The sequence below is a fragment of the Pteropus vampyrus genome, unplaced genomic scaffold (genome assembly GCF_000151845.1).
Source record: "Pteropus vampyrus isolate Shadow unplaced genomic scaffold, Pvam_2.0 Scaffold316, whole genome shotgun sequence".
NCBI classification, from domain to species: Eukaryota; Metazoa; Chordata; class Mammalia; order Chiroptera; family Pteropodidae; genus Pteropus; species Pteropus vampyrus.
In genome coordinates this window covers 1236086-1251993 of record NW_011889097.1, presented here as the reverse complement: position 1 = coordinate 1251993, position 15908 = coordinate 1236086, and the positions used below count along the sequence as shown (strand labels likewise).

Genomic DNA, 15908 nt, shown 5'->3' with positions numbered 1-15908 from the left:
AGCTCTCTCGAGGGCAGGGGCCGTGCATATTGCTTTGTTTTGACTTCACACTTAGCACAGTGTTATTCATAACATAATAATTCCAACACTGACGACGACGTCACAGTAGAATTACTAGTCAGACAGGAAGGAGCGGACGCCCTACCCGGCGGGAGACAAGAGGCCGACTCTTCCAGGGGATCCTGGACAAGTGACCTGGACAAGCAGGATCCCCAAAAAAGTCTAAGGCCAGTTTGCTGCATTTCACCCGGAACCCCGTTTTGCCTCCTCTCTTCACCTCGGGGGCTGTGTCGTCTGTTAGATAAAGGGCCCAGTCACCACTATGTCCAAGGCCAGCTCCACTTCAAGAATCCCATAAACCCACTGAGAGTGAAGGACGTGTCGGGTGAGAACAAGGCCCACCGTGAGCCGTCCCTGCCCGCTGGCCGGAGTTTCGCGTCCCGTGCGCCTCGCCCCGTGTCCTCGCGGCCGAGACAGGGCCACCGTCCAGCGAGGCTGAAGCGGCCGGGAGAGGAGACGCGCCACTGTCCTGAATGAACGCTCCAATCCGTCTCTGGTTTCCTTTTCTTGTGGATTTTATTGGAAGAGAGAGGTATTTAATTACGGATATGCAGTAAATAAAAACAGAATTATCATCTGTGTTCACCCATAAAAAGCTGTCTGCATGAGAATACTTTTTCTGATAAGAAAAATAACACTTTTTAACTATAAAACTTTAAACTATTTTAAAACAAAAAATAGAATACAAAAGTTATCCGTCTCCAAGCCCCAAAGATCCTTTACGTGTAGCACATGTCGTTCGAAACTTTTTCGTGAATATACACGCGCGCGCTGTTTTCACACAAAATGAAGCAACGCCGTGTAAACTTGACGACGTGCTGGCACTTGACAGTACAGGCTGCAGACATCTTTTCATTTGCGTCTACACGGATCTGTCTCACTCTTGTAAAGGCTGCGCAGCGTCCCATCGTACATATGAAACGAGGCCTCTCGCTGAGCCCGGTTTGCCCCTCGGTCTGACGCAGCTGCCCGGGCGTGAGTCAGGGAGGAGGCCGGGGCTGGCGGGGTGACCGCGCCCGCAGAGTACAGACGAAGCAGGTCTAACTCACCCTCATTTTCTACTCTCAGCATCTGCCTACCAGCGATACTTCCCTTCACCTGTAATTACACGGACCAGCTTTTCCTCGATTCAAGTTTGAAAATTCCCTGCAATCAAAGAATCTCCAAAAAAATGTTCCACAAGCATTTTCTATTGTTTCAGGCTCTAACGTCTTTCCGGCAACACCACACTGGCAACTGACCCTAAACGTGCACCAAACGAGACCAGCGGAGTTCACGAGAGCGTGGGACGAAGTACCATTTTTACCTCTCGGTCGCCATGCATAGTTAAGACTGTCCAATTCAAAACACAGTTTGTCAGATAAGAATAAGAGATCCTCGAATATGCAAGTTAAATACGTCTAGTTAACTGAGTCATAGTCCCAAACCTTTAAGTCATCCCCACTCCAGGGAAAACACTCTGCCATGACACGGGCCTTCGACGAGCCCCGTGACAGGAGGCGGGGCGGGCACATCTGCGTGAGGTGCTGGTGGCCGTGACGGTGGGCTGAGGCCGAGGCACCTCACCTGGGTGGCTCGTACCTTGTACAGCGGGCGACGCACGTCGATGGGGCAGTTCTGTATCACCTCGTCGACGACGTCCGAGATGGACTCCATGAAATCCGGGTTAGCAAACTAGATTTCACATGAACGGAAAAGAAACACTGCACGTTTCTCTCAATGAGACAAAACAAGAACTTTTTCTAAAGTAACTGACAAATCTAGAATCTGCTACACCTTTAAAAACTTCACGTGGGAATGAATATGTCAAATGAATCCCATGTGACGATGTGCATGGAGCGATGATGACACGCGTCCGCTCGAGAGATGAAATGTGTGGGTTCAGTGAGCAGAAAACATCGAACAGTAGTAACAAGGGCAGACCAGCCCTGTTACAAACACACGATGAATCATGCCAATAAGAGATTGTAAAAAGCATGGACGTGATATAGGTGATGCGTAATGAGAAACACTATGAATGTATGATGAGCATATCACTTACGAATACTAGTATTATAAAAAATATTAGCCAGATATTTAAAAAACAACCATAGTCAAAGAAAGATCACTGCATAGTGGCTTTAAAATGAAACTATCAACACGATATCCTTCATGTTACTGAGTAAACAGACTTAGGTTCAATTGTCCGAATAAATAAGCTAAAGAATAAATAATTCAATTATATTACATTGAAATGTGTTTTAAAATCAAGAGGAACATTAGCGTATAGTAAGTCAAGAGAGAAAGAAGGTGACATCCAGCTGCTCACTGGACATGGTCAGTTTTATGTCTATTTCAAATCAATATCAAAGAACGTGTGTGAATGAGCATATTTTACCTTATATTAACACACATTTTGTGCTATTTCCCTGTACAAAATAGTTACACACACATGTAAAAATAGGCAGCATTTTGCAACCTACCTATTGAATATAAACTGAATTAGGCAGGAAAATATACCAAACTATAAATAAACTGCATTTAAACCTTAAACTGTTGCCTATTATTGCTTCTACAAAAGTAATAATTATTTGTGACTGCCAGTTAAAATGATGATAGCTGTGTTTTCTTAAAGACCAGCTAACTAATGGAAAGGTTAGTCTTCAGACAGATGCTTTAACTAGAGGGCAGCAAGGGCCACGTATTACAAACTGGGGTCAGGGAGGATGTCACCAAGGACGGAAACGTATGTCATCCCACTCGTGTACAGAAGCCACGTGCACTTGGTCCCCAAGCTTAGTTTTCACATTAGTGTGAGGTCAATTTCAATCCATTACCCCCTACAGCTCTTATACCTTCTCCCTCAGCACTCTGGTGTCTTCAGTTGTTAACTACTCAGGTAATCAAGTCTTGGAGAGGTAAACAGAAACAATCAAGCAGACAAACCGCACAGGGGGCCGTAACTGTCTATGCCATGTGCCCACTTGACGGCGGCCGACTTGCTCAGTGACGGTCACTGAGAAGTGATCGCAAGGTGGCAGTATTGCTCCACGCATGCCGTATTTCGACACACTCACCTCTGGGTGAAAGAAAATCTCAGGTCCTAGGAACCTTTCGTAGCCCACGTCTATAACGAACTTCTTCTGGTTGATTGCGTTGATCCCCGTGTACTGCTTGATCCACTTCCGGGGATCCACGTCATACTTGGCAAACTCCTTGACTATGTCAGGACAAATGTAACAGTATTTCTCCTGCACACACACACGAAGACGCCGGGCATTAACAAATGCCCAGAGCCTCATCCCCCTGACAAGCAGCCAGCAGCCCCAAGCATTATGTACAGCCGTTAGGCACAGCCCGCGATGAGCCCTGCCCCCCGCCTCAGCCTGTGTGGGTGGGCTGTCGGGCCCCCCATTCTGCCGTCTCCCACGGCCGCACTTGGATTTGGATGCATAAATCTGCTTTCTTTGCAATTCAGCTGCTGACCACAATCTGACTGCATCAAACTTGTTGCCGTGTCATCCGAAATGCTTCAAGGTGTCTACTAAGTATCTCGTCTCCATCTCTTTCCTTCTTCCGCCCCCTGAACTCACTGCCGTCCAGCTCGGGACCAGCAGACCTGCACTGCAGCCCAACCCTGAATGCAGGAGACGACATCCCGACGCCACCCCCACCCATCACTGGTCCTGAGCCCCGCGCAGTCTGACGACACCGTCGCCGGCTCCACAGTGAACAAAACACACACAGACCCCCGCCCGCTGGCTCCCACACTCTGGGTGAGAGTCCACGATAAACACGCAGATGGTGTGGCACGTTACAAGGTGGCAGGAGCCATGGAAAAAAGAAAAAGCACACGCAGGGAGGACGAGGCTTGCTGATGTGTTCGCCTTGGCACCACGACCGGCCTGATGTACACAAAGTGCTCCCTCTGCACCCGGGGATGCCTGGTGGGGACCTCTGGGTCGATTATCTGTCCTGAGAGTAATCTCAGCAAAGCGGCAGGTGGCCTTGAGTGCCAGCTCGGAATGTAAGCTTCCTGCGGGCACTAGGGGTGGAGGGGGTGCCCTATACACACGGAGCAAGACCCACCAAGCAGCCAGGCTGACTCACAACCGAGCACACGAGGGCCCGTCACCCTCCACTCAGAACGCCGGCCGCACTGGCTCTGAATGTCTGCAGCGACCCCGCGGTGGCCTCGGCTGCTCGGTCAGGCCCGCTCCTTGCATACGTGGGCCCCTGGCAAGGAGGGCAGGCAACTCGTGCTCACTCAAGGACCTCTGAAGGCGTTTTCATGATATGAAGCTTAGTTTCCTAGCATCCCTGGACACATCTGATCGCCCTCGATGTCATCAAGCAAGGCTATGAGTGCTGGGCAGGCGTGTTACACAGTGGGTGGGCTGGACTCAGAATCTCCCAGGCTGCAGACGGAACGCTAAGCTGTCCCTAGAGGCCTGGTCGGTCTCGCGGCACGCCGGCCAGCTTCGGCGATGGCGCCAAAGGCCTGGGCGAGGCGGTGGAGAGCAGCGGCAGTGGCCTCGGTGCTGGCTCGGGCTGCGAGGGTGCTGTGGGCCGCGGCCCACACTGCCCCAGGCCCGCCAGAGCACACAGCCACGGCAGCAACGCGGTGTAGGGGAGGCCACATTGCTCTCTGCGGGATCCCTGCCCTCACCGGGACCAGTGGGGCCGGTACTACCAGCAGGGTGGCCAGTCTGGGGAGCACACAAGGTGCCTCTGCTGCCCCCCAGCACGCCCTGGACGGGCCGGCTCCCACGGCAGGGCCCGAACCACGGCCCAGACAGCCAGCGAGTGGGGCGGATGCGCCATGAGGACCAGAGAGCAGCCTGGCAGGTCACCACGCCCGGGAACCATCACTGAGGAGGGGTCACGGCACTCGTCCACCAGAGCCCTGGGCAGCGAGGACAAGAGGTCACTCCGGGCCCCACTTCTCACAGGCTGGGCGTGGCACTGCAGGCACAGGAAGGAAGCGGGGAGATCCCGGGGAGCGCTCGCTCCGAAGAGAAGTCTCCTGATACCTCTGCATGCTCCGCGGGTCTGCCCGGGGCGCAGCAGTCACCACTAGGCGAGCCCATCCCGGGGGCTGCAGTCGGCACCGCGGGCAGCGGGCCACCGGCTCGCATCGCAGGAGCCGTCCTGAGAATACCTGTGTTCACCAAGAGCGCCATGCTAACCCGGGAGTCACCTGTGCTGCGCCCCTCCTGCGGCCGCAGTCACTGGGCAGTTGGCCGGGAGGAGGGCGTGGGGGGACGTTAGGGTCACCTCCCCCTACCTCCTCTGCTGCTCAAAACTGACTGTCCCGTGAAAAAGGAGGTGCTCAAGCTCACAGGTCACACCCCGCACTGAAATTCTCCCCAGACAAAACCCTTCTCTGTCCTGCACAGAACTTACCCTCGCATCCCTCAGGGTCTCCTGCATTCTAAGAAAAGTCACCCTGCTTCTGCAACCTGGCAACTTCCTCTAAAAAGTGTCTGTCAACTGCTGTGTACCTAGTCATACGAAAACCAAACTGATGGATCAGACCAAGTGGACATTTAAATAAGGACCAATAAGCCATTTTTAATTCCAATCCAATGATTTCATTGTAAAACGCCCTGTGACTTTTCTAGCAAACACAGGCGGGTTTTGTTTAATGGTCCAGGTCCTGGCACGGACGCCTCTGAGCTGTAGTTCTCGGGGTACAAAGCACACACGACAGGTGCCGGCACCGTGTCTGAGTGCTGACGTCACGGATACCTAACGCCACTGCCGCTGCTCTCAGCTCCTTGTCCTAGACGGGAAGCACGCGGAGGACACGCTCAGTTCACTGAAAGCTCTCTCTAGTTAGGCTCCAACGAAATGCTTCCGTTCGCAGCGGGGAGCTCTGCAGGTGAGGGCCCGAGGAGGCGGCCGTCAGTCTGTCAGCCCCTTACTCAAGTGGGAAGCAGACAGAGACCCCCATTCGCAGGGAGAGGGAGGAAGGCAGGAGCGGGCGTGTTGGCAGCAAGGGGAAGTGTCCAGACACCGTCTCTCTCTCCCCCCCATCACCTCCAAACCGGCCCCTTTCCCGTCGGGTTTTACCTTAACGGCTTTTGCAGTCTCCAGGGACTGCTCGGGAGGGACTCCCACCTCCCGGTCCCTCAGCAGCTGCTGGATGAAGTAGGTGATGTCTCTCCCTGCGATCGGGATGTGCTTGATGCAGCTTCCGATGACGTAGCCTTCTGCCTGCGAGGACGGGCGCAGGAGGCCGGTAAGGGGCCCGGGGGTGGCCCAGCCTCCAGGCATGAAGAGCAGCACTCGGGGAACCCGCCCCACCTAAGACAACCCACTACGGCACCACCGTGACCCAGAGCAGAGCTTCCTTCAGGAAGGTGAAGAGAAAACCAGCCGGCTCATTCCCAGAGATGCTGTGTCAGGGCAGCTGTCCTTCATCCCTTATCAAAAAGAAGCAAGTCCTGTCTATAAACTGTTAAGCCAAGTACAGATCAACCTGCTTATATTTATAAAGCCATTTGGGTCGGGCCTGGGATGGGAGGCCACCTATGAATACCAGGTGCTGTCGGCGTTAAAAAAAAAAAGAAAAAGTAGCCATTTGGTGCAGTTCACAGGACTCGGAGCCTGACCTGGACTCAAATCCACTTGCCGGCCGAGGGACCGTGGCGAGTGTGTGAGCATCTTTCACCCTGGCACCTCCGTCCACCATGGGGACAAGTAACAGCCATAGGGCTCAGGACTGAGCTGACGCCCCACGACCAGTGCAGCACACAGCGCGGCTGGGCATCTAAGCTCTCCGTGAGGGGGCCCGTCTGCTGTCCTGAGAGTTGCACGTGTGAGGGACAATGGATAAGCTGGCCTGGACTCTCTGCCCTCGGAGCCTAGCGTGGGCGGGAGGTCGGATACTGTCGCTCAGCCGCCTTCCTGAGCCACTGAAGCACGTCTGCCGGTGCCAAGAAAGGGGCCAAGAGCTCACGCCCCACAGCTCGGCCCCGGCCCCTCATCAACCTTCCTGCGGGCACGACCGGCCATGGGCATGGGCACACCCCAGCCTGCTCTACGGGCACCGGCGTTCGAGGCGGGCGATGCCCTGCCAGTTCCAGCCAATAAGGAGGAGACTCCCAGTCCCACATCACAGCCACGTGGGACAGAGGGCGCGGACCGCTGGCTTCTCCTTACAGCTGGATCCGTTCTCATGGTCACGACCACCAGCTACTGTCACCACTTAAATCTCCAGGACAAGCTACCGAGTCCCTCCCACGTTTCCTTCTGCTGCACCCAGCTTCTGCAGGTGAGAGCAGATCAGCCCTTTCCACAGAGTCCGAGTTATTTGTAAAATACTTTAAGTTGGAGATAAAAGATATATGCAAATTAAGATAGTAAAGATCCACTTAAAGTCACAGCACTAGCTGTCTAACAAACTACTCACAATTACCACACTCTATGCATCACTCTCTAAAATTAATTCAACTGGTGTTAAATCCGTATCAGATTCGCCACAGCATTAGAAACATGGAAACAACCTGCAGGCCCGACAGTAAAATAAATAAGTGAATTACGCTATACCCAATGACGGGCTACTACGCAGTTACTGAACATTTTTTCACAGGATAGTTAACCATACAAAAAAAACATTAGGGATTTATCATTATGCAAAATATAACTTTAGGATTATACTATACAATTAGAGTGCAGAACCAGACATAGGATGTTCCGGTTTTGCTTAAAGTGTGAACACGTGTGCACCTAAGGGACGAGCTTGGAAGGCCGTACAACCAAAATATGATGTGCTTCTCTGGGTGAGTTTATGAGTCATTTTATTTTCTTCTTCACATTTCTCTATTTTATCCAAACTTCGTACAAATGTCATTTTTATAAACAGAAAAAAACTGAACTAAGATACAAAAATTTTAAAACAACTTGCTCCGCGGGCCCGTACGCCACGTGAAACTTGTTTTCCCTTCTCCTCCATCAGCCAGGACGGAAGGAAGCAGGGCCCACAGCCCCTCCCCGGACCCCTGTCTGCACAGATCCTTGGTGGGGTGACCTCAGGGAGAACACAGACACCAGTCGGTATTACGCATCAAGTGGCACTGACCTGTCTCAGTGATCCACAAAATGAGTGTCTGGGACTGGCTTGAAGGAGCTCCCAGCACAGAGCACGCCGTGCAGAGCACCTTCCACCCGGCCCTGTCCCTCCTGTCCCCGTGTAAAGGGCACCCTGACAGGGGCACAGGAGGGGGCTGGAGGCACCTGGCTTTTTCCTTCCTCACTGGTGACACACCAACCACTAATCCTTCCCTCCAGAGATCTTGACCTTTAAGGATTAAAAGCATCAGCACGGCACATTAGTACAGCATTCCTTTGACTTTCTGAAATGAAACAGTGACTATCTTTTCAGTTTAAGGAAATAAATAGTTTTAAAACACCCTAGTTTGCATTTTAAAAAGCTATACATCCACGGGCCCTGTATATGCAGAAAAGGGCTTGTGACGCGCGTATGTAACCAGCAAGGGAGCAAGACCCATCTTCCGCTGCATGCCCCACGGTGGGCCCCACGGTGGACGGTTTGACTGATTTTGAAAACTCCAATTTTAAACAATTCATGAGAGAGAGAGGGAAAGAGAGAGAGACAGAGAAGAAGGGAGGGAGGCAGGGAGGGAGGCAGGGAAGGAAGGAAGGAAGGAATCAGCTGTCTCTTAAAGCCCAAATTAGAAATCACTTCTCTAATATTTTGAAATTTAAAACCAAAAAGTGACATTGCAGAGCACTCTGCAAGTCAAAATATATAATCAATCTCTCCTTCTTGGCCCTTAAAATAAATTTCTAAAAACCAGAAGCATTTTCTCTCAAGTGTGAGCTGGTTAAAGCCATCCGCACCTTGTCGGGAAACAGAGCTAACCCTTCAAGTGGTCGTACACCACACCTGTGAATCGAATCTCCTGGTTGAGTCCATCCCCACCACTCAGGTCCTGATCCAGGAGAGGCCCCCTGGGGACAGATCAAGCAGAGCCGGGGAGACCCTACACAACTGCTGCCTTTCCAGGAGCAGTTTAAAGCTGCCCCTGCGAATTTAAACCCTCACAGACGCTGGGCTTCTTTTTTTCTCACGTACCTAGTTTGAAAACTCGTTACCTTTTCTATGCACAGCTATGACTTTAAAAGTGCGACTTTCTAGAAGGGCTTTCTCTTTTCATTTCTTCCCTTACCTCGAATCAGGGGCGCCCTACAGAATGAAGCGGTGAGTAGTCTGCTTACCACTGGGATTGCGTGGGTGACCCCGTCCCCGCTGTCGATGACGGTCCCTGTTAATGTGCGTTCGCCAACTTGCCGAGACGTCCAAGACGCTGCTAAGGCCAGCACCGCCTGGACAAGAGACACGGACACCACGAGCCCGGGGAAATGGTCCTGACGTGTTCTGCAGCCCGTCCTCAGACTCAGCCCATGAGGTCCTCCCCGTTCAGTGAGTCTGAGCAACCCCTCCCCTTCTCCTCCATCTTCTCTCCCCAAACTCAAATTCCAACCTGGACAGCCAACATGCAGATTCTGCACACTGAACCTGCAGCCAACATGCAGATTCTGCACACTGAACCTGGAGGAGTCCAGTTCTCAATAAAATAAGTCGATTTTTCGCAAAGACAAGCCAGTGAGACAGGGGCTTTACTATGGGATGAGAACACTGATTTCTAATCCACTGGCTCCCAGTGTGGGTCCACGGTCAGGCTGCGATGAGCTCACTTGAGTTTTTAAGACAGATTACTAGGCCTCACACTCAGAAACTCTGTGCTGGTAGGGCTAGGACACTCTCAACCATGGGCAATTTCATCCCCAAGGGGACATTGGGGACTGTCTGATCCCATTTTTATTATCACACTTGGGAGAGGGGAGGCTGGAGGTGCTGCTCTTTCTAGTGGGTAGAGACCAGAGACGCTGCTAAACATCCTACAGTGCACAGAACAGCCCCGCCACAAAGAACTGAGCTTGGAGAGCCTGGTCTGGATGAGTGGGCTAGGGGCACGTGTGTGTGTGTGCGCGCGCGCACACGTGTATTCTGAAGAGGAAGCGCACACAACACGATCTACACCTACACGTCTTTGGACCACTCCTTCCCTGCCGGGCAGCTACGGCGTCTAGGAACCAGACAGCAGCTGTTTTTACCTGGACTGCGATGTAGAGCCCCGGCACGTTAAACGACTCAAACATAATTTCTGCAAGATACTCTCTGTTTTCCGGTGTATTCAGCGGAGGTTCTGTCTGTAAGAAAAGTCACCACATTAGCGTTCGCCCGAGCTTCATGTGATCCCATCAGAACCATGAAAAAGTGAATCAGAAAGCACATTAATTAGGCCTCTGTACAGCTCCCTGATTTTACAGAGTAGACCCAGAGTGAGTAATTAAAGAAATCTGGCTGAGGGTCTGAAAAGCTGTAAGATGGGAGAGACCTCCCTAAACACCCCTCTCTTAGCAACCACCCCAAAACAAGAACGAGTTACAGAAGGGGAAACTCCATCTTTGATAACATAACACTTGAACACCTGAAACTGACACAGACCTGCAGCAAGTTGCCAGGGGCAACAGAAACTCGACCGAGGTGAGTAAAGGCGCCAAGACAGCACCAGTGACCTCAGATCCTGGGGAGACAACAGAGCTCGCCAAAGAGGAGCAAAGGCGATCGATGAGCCCTTGTGTGGAGCAAGAAACTCTAAGTTTGAGCAGAAGCTTCCCCAAACCCCACCTGCCACTAGAGTACAGAAAACAAGGTCTGACAAACATCGTCGCCATCAGCTGCAAGGCAGAAAACCCCAGAGCAGAAGCAGCTTCCCCCAGACACTGCCCTGTCCCCGCCACCCCGGCCTAAACTCACGCCCACAGCTAGTCCAGGAAGAATTCTCCTCATTCAGAGATGAGGAAAGAGCTCAAAGAAACAGCCAAAGACCATACTGGAAAAAAAGAAAAGAAAAAGAGAAGAAGAGAGAAAAGTAATGGGAAAAACCAATGGCAGACAAAAGACTCATACCCAGAAAAATATAAAAACGAAGCAGTTGAAAATCACGAAGACATTTCAAAAAATTCAATTATCTATTTAATGACAATAACCATTATCAGATAGGAGGAAATGACAGGATTAAAGAAAGATAAAAAGAATAAATAAACCTGTTTTTTGTCACTCAGCAATATGTTGTGCATTTTTCCATGTCAGTAAGTATGGCTAAACCGCACATATTTAAAGCTGCAAAAGAAAAACAGAATAAATAAAAACCCTGCGGGCCTTATCCAGGAAATGTGCACATTACCTTTGCTGTGGACTGAACTGTGCCCCCAAGAACTCCCTGCTGAACCCCGCCCCAAGTGTGAGCGCATGTGGAGACGGGCCGTCAAGCGGGGCTGCCTGCCCAGGGTCTCAAGGGTGGGCCTGCCCAACAGGACCGCTGTCCGTGCAGGAAAGGAGGCCACACGCAGTCTGCGAGACGGACGGCCACAGGCGGGGGCGGGGCAAGCCCAGGGCAGAGGCCTCTGCGGACCCCAACCCCGCCGGCCCCTTCGTCTCTGACCCGGGGCCTCCAGAGCCCAGGAAACTCGCCTGCTGCTGCGGCCCCCCGCCGGCGGCGTTCCGGGGCGCACGCGCAGCCCGAGACGGCGAGGTGCCGGGAGCCGCCGCCGCCAGCTCGCTTCCTCTACCACCGGTGCGCGGGCCACACTCAGTCTTAAAGGGAGAGGGCAGGACCCAAGCGGTCCACATTTGGCCTCACTGTCAATCAAGTATGTTGCGAAAACAAAGTATATCTAAACATACGAGAACCTGAAGAATTTGGTGCCCGTGAACCCTGCATGAATTAACAATTAAAAGATAAATTTTAGCCAAATAAGAGTGCAGAAAGTATAGCCAAAGAATTACGGTGAGCAATGAATCCATTTAAGATGTAAGATAAAAGGTTTTTTTTTTCTGGGAATCATATTCACAGACCAGGATGTAAATGTCATAAATTGAACCAGCAGAAATAATATCAAGTTGATATGTAGACAGAGAAAATATAAACACAGATATCCTCTTACGATGGGATCAAGATGCTGCTCTAAACTGAGAAAGCATCAGAGACATTAGTATACACAAAGTGATAAATAGTAATAATAGAATAACTTTAGTAACATCGCTAATCAAAAGCAAGTGGCAGAAAAGGTAAGAAAATATGCACACGTGCCAACCGAGTCACAAATCACAGCAGGAAGGAGTTAATCACCCCTAAACAAATGCAGGGTAAATATATAAAATTATAGTTACAGTAAACTATGTAAAAAAAAATTACTAGGAAGAACACACACCTAATAGAAAGAGAAAACCAAATCTGTTTTAAAAAATTAATACATAAATAAAACATGCTAAAAACAAAAAGCATAACAAAGCGAAACAGCTGACCTAAGACCAAACCGATCTGTCACACAGCAGCATGCCATACCAGCACGGTTAAGACGAGCGCAAAGTCGCGTCCGTCGGGCCAAGTCCTGGCATTCCACTTTCCTAAATGTGGAAGTAATTTCCTCTCTCCTTGCGTGCTTAGCACCTATCTCATAGAGCCGGAAAGACGTGAGGGGTCTAAGTGCTCACAGCAGCCCCCGGCATGTGGAAAACTCGATGAAAGTGAGTTATCAGTACTAAAATCATCAGCAAATACAAGTGACTCCCTTCTGCCCTTCACCCCGTCTTCTTTCCTGGAACACACAGATGAAGACTGGAGCTGCAGTAGCCAACTTGTAACCATGAGGCATTCTTAGGGTGAAAGCCTGTGCTGAGGACAGCAGGGCACGGAGATCCCCAATGACGCTGGGGAGCTGCCACATCCGCACTGGCCCCCTTCCTATACATTTATTTAAGAACAATAAATCCCCTGATGAGTTTAAACTACTGTTTTTACACTTCTATTACTTGCAACCAAACAATTCACCATCTGTGAAGGATTTACATTAAAACCTACACACTTCCCTTTAAGGAGCGTTTATAATATAATTAAGTTCTGGTTCTTGCATCAGATTCAGCATTATTAAGAGCATATCCCGATGGGTCTGAGAACCATAATCATAAATCCATTTCTTCCTCAACCCTCCATTTCTTCTATGTTTACTACCAGTAATTGTTCCTTTAGGAGACCAATTTAAATAACAGTTTCCCAAACCATTATTTATAACAGGCTCTAAATTGGAGGTATCGAGTTTTATTTTTTTTATACTAAAGCATATGATTAAAACATCACATAAATACAAGCTATGTAAACATTTTTATTCGTAACAATGGTAAAATATCATCTGGTATTGATTCAGCAATGAATAATTAAGCAGTGCCATAAAAACTGATCCATATTTCGGGATAAAGAAAGTAAACTGAACACATGTACCTAATATTGCCCCACCCCACCCCGCTCTATAACTACGGTAAAGAACCCTTTTTAAAAACGTAAGTCCTCACGGAAGGGAGGGTAGGGGAGGAGCGACCACGCACCGGAAGCTGGAAAGCACAGGGGCCAGAAGCAGCGGAGCAAACCCAAGGAAGCCGACGCCCGCACTGGCTGGAGGCCGCCACGCCGGACAGCGCAGCGCAGGCCCCGCTCATCTGCGAGAACCGGGAAGGGCACCATCGCAGCAAGTCCCGGCATCCCACACGCGAGGCTCACTACGTGCCAAGGGACGGCCACCTTACTGGCAAACACTGCACCTGATGAGTCTGGGAGGCTGTTCTGGAGAGATGAGCATTGAGCAGCCTGAGAAAAGAGCTGTGCCCTCACCGACGTGCTCAGGTCACCCGATCCACGAGACCCGAATGGAATCAAACAATGAAGGGAGGGGCGTTCACCCTCGTCCTCCCTCTCTGCCTCTGGCTCTCTCTCCTCCCGCCTGGTCTCTCCCTCTCCCCCCGCCCCTGGAGCTCGGACGTCCCTTTCTTGCTCCTGGACATCAAAGGTCCTAGTTATTGGGCCTCCTTGAGCAGCACATGCTGTTTGCTCTTTCTTGCTTGATTTACACTCAAAAAGTTAACAAATCTCTCTTGATGTCATAACTCATTTTCCACTGAAGAGTGGAACTTCTAAATCACCGACTCTGTCCCATGGGCAGTGCCGTCCTGGAGAAGTGTGGGGTTCCACCTGCCACGGGCTCGGTCCTCACGAACAGTGTGCGCCGAGTCTCTGAAACGTCTCGAAAAACATGAGCTGTAACGAGCTCGCTGCATGCACCCTGCATGTTCAGACGTCTGGTCGCAGCGGTCAGAAAGAACACTGTGAGCCACTGAGGGGCCTAGAATCCACGACTCGCAGACTCTGCACCGAGAAGCCCCTGTCTGTGTGCAGTCCAGCGACATCTCCAGCTAACGTCCACGACTGGGCCGTGAACCCGCACCTGCGTCACTCCTCTGCCCTTTCTAGTAAGTGATGATTAAGGGCAGAAACCCGGAAGAATTTCCCACTTCATCTCTTCCTCAATCACACCGCAGAAAGAACGGGCTTGCGGAAATCAAAGCACGATATATAAAACAATATTTCCTTATCTTTGCCTTAATAAACTTGATTCTTTTTGAACATTCATTGCAGATACTCGTTTTTGGCAAACGGACTTTAGCTTTTCCATATTCACACCAAACACTTCCAATTCGTTCCTGGCAAGTGGTTTCATCTAACTAGATTATATATGCCAGCTAAATCAGAAAAAAAAATTTTAGGAAAAATTTCCTGTGGGCTGGGTCCTGGCGGTGCACTTGCTCCACAGGCCTGAGTCCTGGCGTCCCTCCAAGTGGAGCAAGAGAAAGAACTCCGGGCACAGAAAGCTGAAGCAGAAAGCAGCACGCAGCTGGGGATGGCGCCTGCTCCCAAATCCTACCCAACAGGTAGTTACGTGTGTGCGGGAGAAGGAAAAAGGCCAAGTGTGACAGGTGGGAATCTGTGCTTTGTTTTGGCTACAAAGACAAAGCCACTCAGACACACTGTCGGTTCCCTGGCTCCATTATTTTACATAAACCACTGTCGATGCACAGGATACACAGCGCTCTGTAACACACAGTACTCATACTTGGCGATTCCTACTTGTGAAGATACAGGCAGGAAAAAAAACCAGAGCACTGTCAAGGACTTGCTTTAATAGATATGAAACATATAGATTCCACCATCACGACAGCCTTGTGGATAACATAGTTCACTCCAGATAATTTTAAAGAATACTCCATATTTAGCATTAGAAAGAATTATGCAATTGGATGTGGCGGGGACCATTTCACAGTGTGTTTGTGTGGAAAAAATCCAGAACTCACTTGTGTAGGTTTTAATACGCAGCTTATGTTACAGGCAGTTGCTCTCTATGAAGCAAGCGTTTTGTCCATAGGATTAATTCTAACTTAAAAAGAGCATTTGATCGAAGAAAACACATCGTAAAGGGCAGAACAATTAGAGCAGATCCCATAACCGAGACACAGTCCTCACCCTCTGTAACGCTTACTGGGTGTGCACAGGGTTACGCAGCGTAACCAGGGCCCGTAACTCAGCTCAAGTTTACCTGCAGTAAGACTGAAACCCCGGCAAAATAACTTCTTGATCTGTTTCCTCTGCTAATAAGCAAATCCACAGTCACGCAGTGACCTCAGGGGCGTGGAAGCCCACGGCTGGGTTCCCTCCCAAACTGGTGCCTCCCTGCACGCCCTTGCTGCTGGAGGCCGGTTTAGGCGCTGACCCTCCGGGCCCGGTGATCAGATGGCCCCTCCCCAGCCCCATGGGTGAGGTTCACCACTAAATCTGCCGGCAGCTCCACTGGCCAGTGACCAGGTCAGGCATGGGCCAATCTGCTAGGGAGGTTTCTGGGAATCTTAAGTGCTTCTTCCTCCGAAAGCAAATATATCAAGAGGTGAC

At 50.6% G+C, this 15908-nt stretch overlaps 1 protein-coding gene across 4 annotated transcripts in view; it reads right to left on the bottom strand.

Moving 5' to 3' along the window:
• The window catches only part of ACTR3B (ARP3 actin related protein 3 homolog B), a 41518-nt gene that overhangs the window by 23826 nt on the left and 1784 nt on the right, over positions 1-15908 (bottom strand). The window contains exons 2-9 of one of the 4 annotated variants that reach the window (XM_023521792.1): positions 12969-12971; positions 11182-11257; positions 10186-10281; positions 9286-9393; positions 6115-6258; positions 3117-3290; positions 1642-1734; positions 10-566 (exon numbers count right to left, since the gene is read on the bottom strand). In XM_023521792.1, the coding sequence (XP_023377560.1) occupies positions 321-566; positions 1642-1734; positions 3117-3290; positions 6115-6258; positions 9286-9393; positions 10186-10281; positions 11182-11214 (894 nt within the window). In that variant the 5' untranslated portion in view covers positions 11215-11257; positions 12969-12971 and the 3' untranslated portion in view covers positions 10-320. Of the gene's footprint in view, positions 1-9; positions 567-1641; positions 1735-3116; positions 3291-6114; positions 6259-9285; positions 9394-10185; positions 10282-11181; positions 11258-12968; positions 12972-15908 lie in introns of those variants that run through there. The other 3 variants (XM_011377567.2, XM_023521793.1, XM_011377569.2) reach the window with 3 other exon arrangements.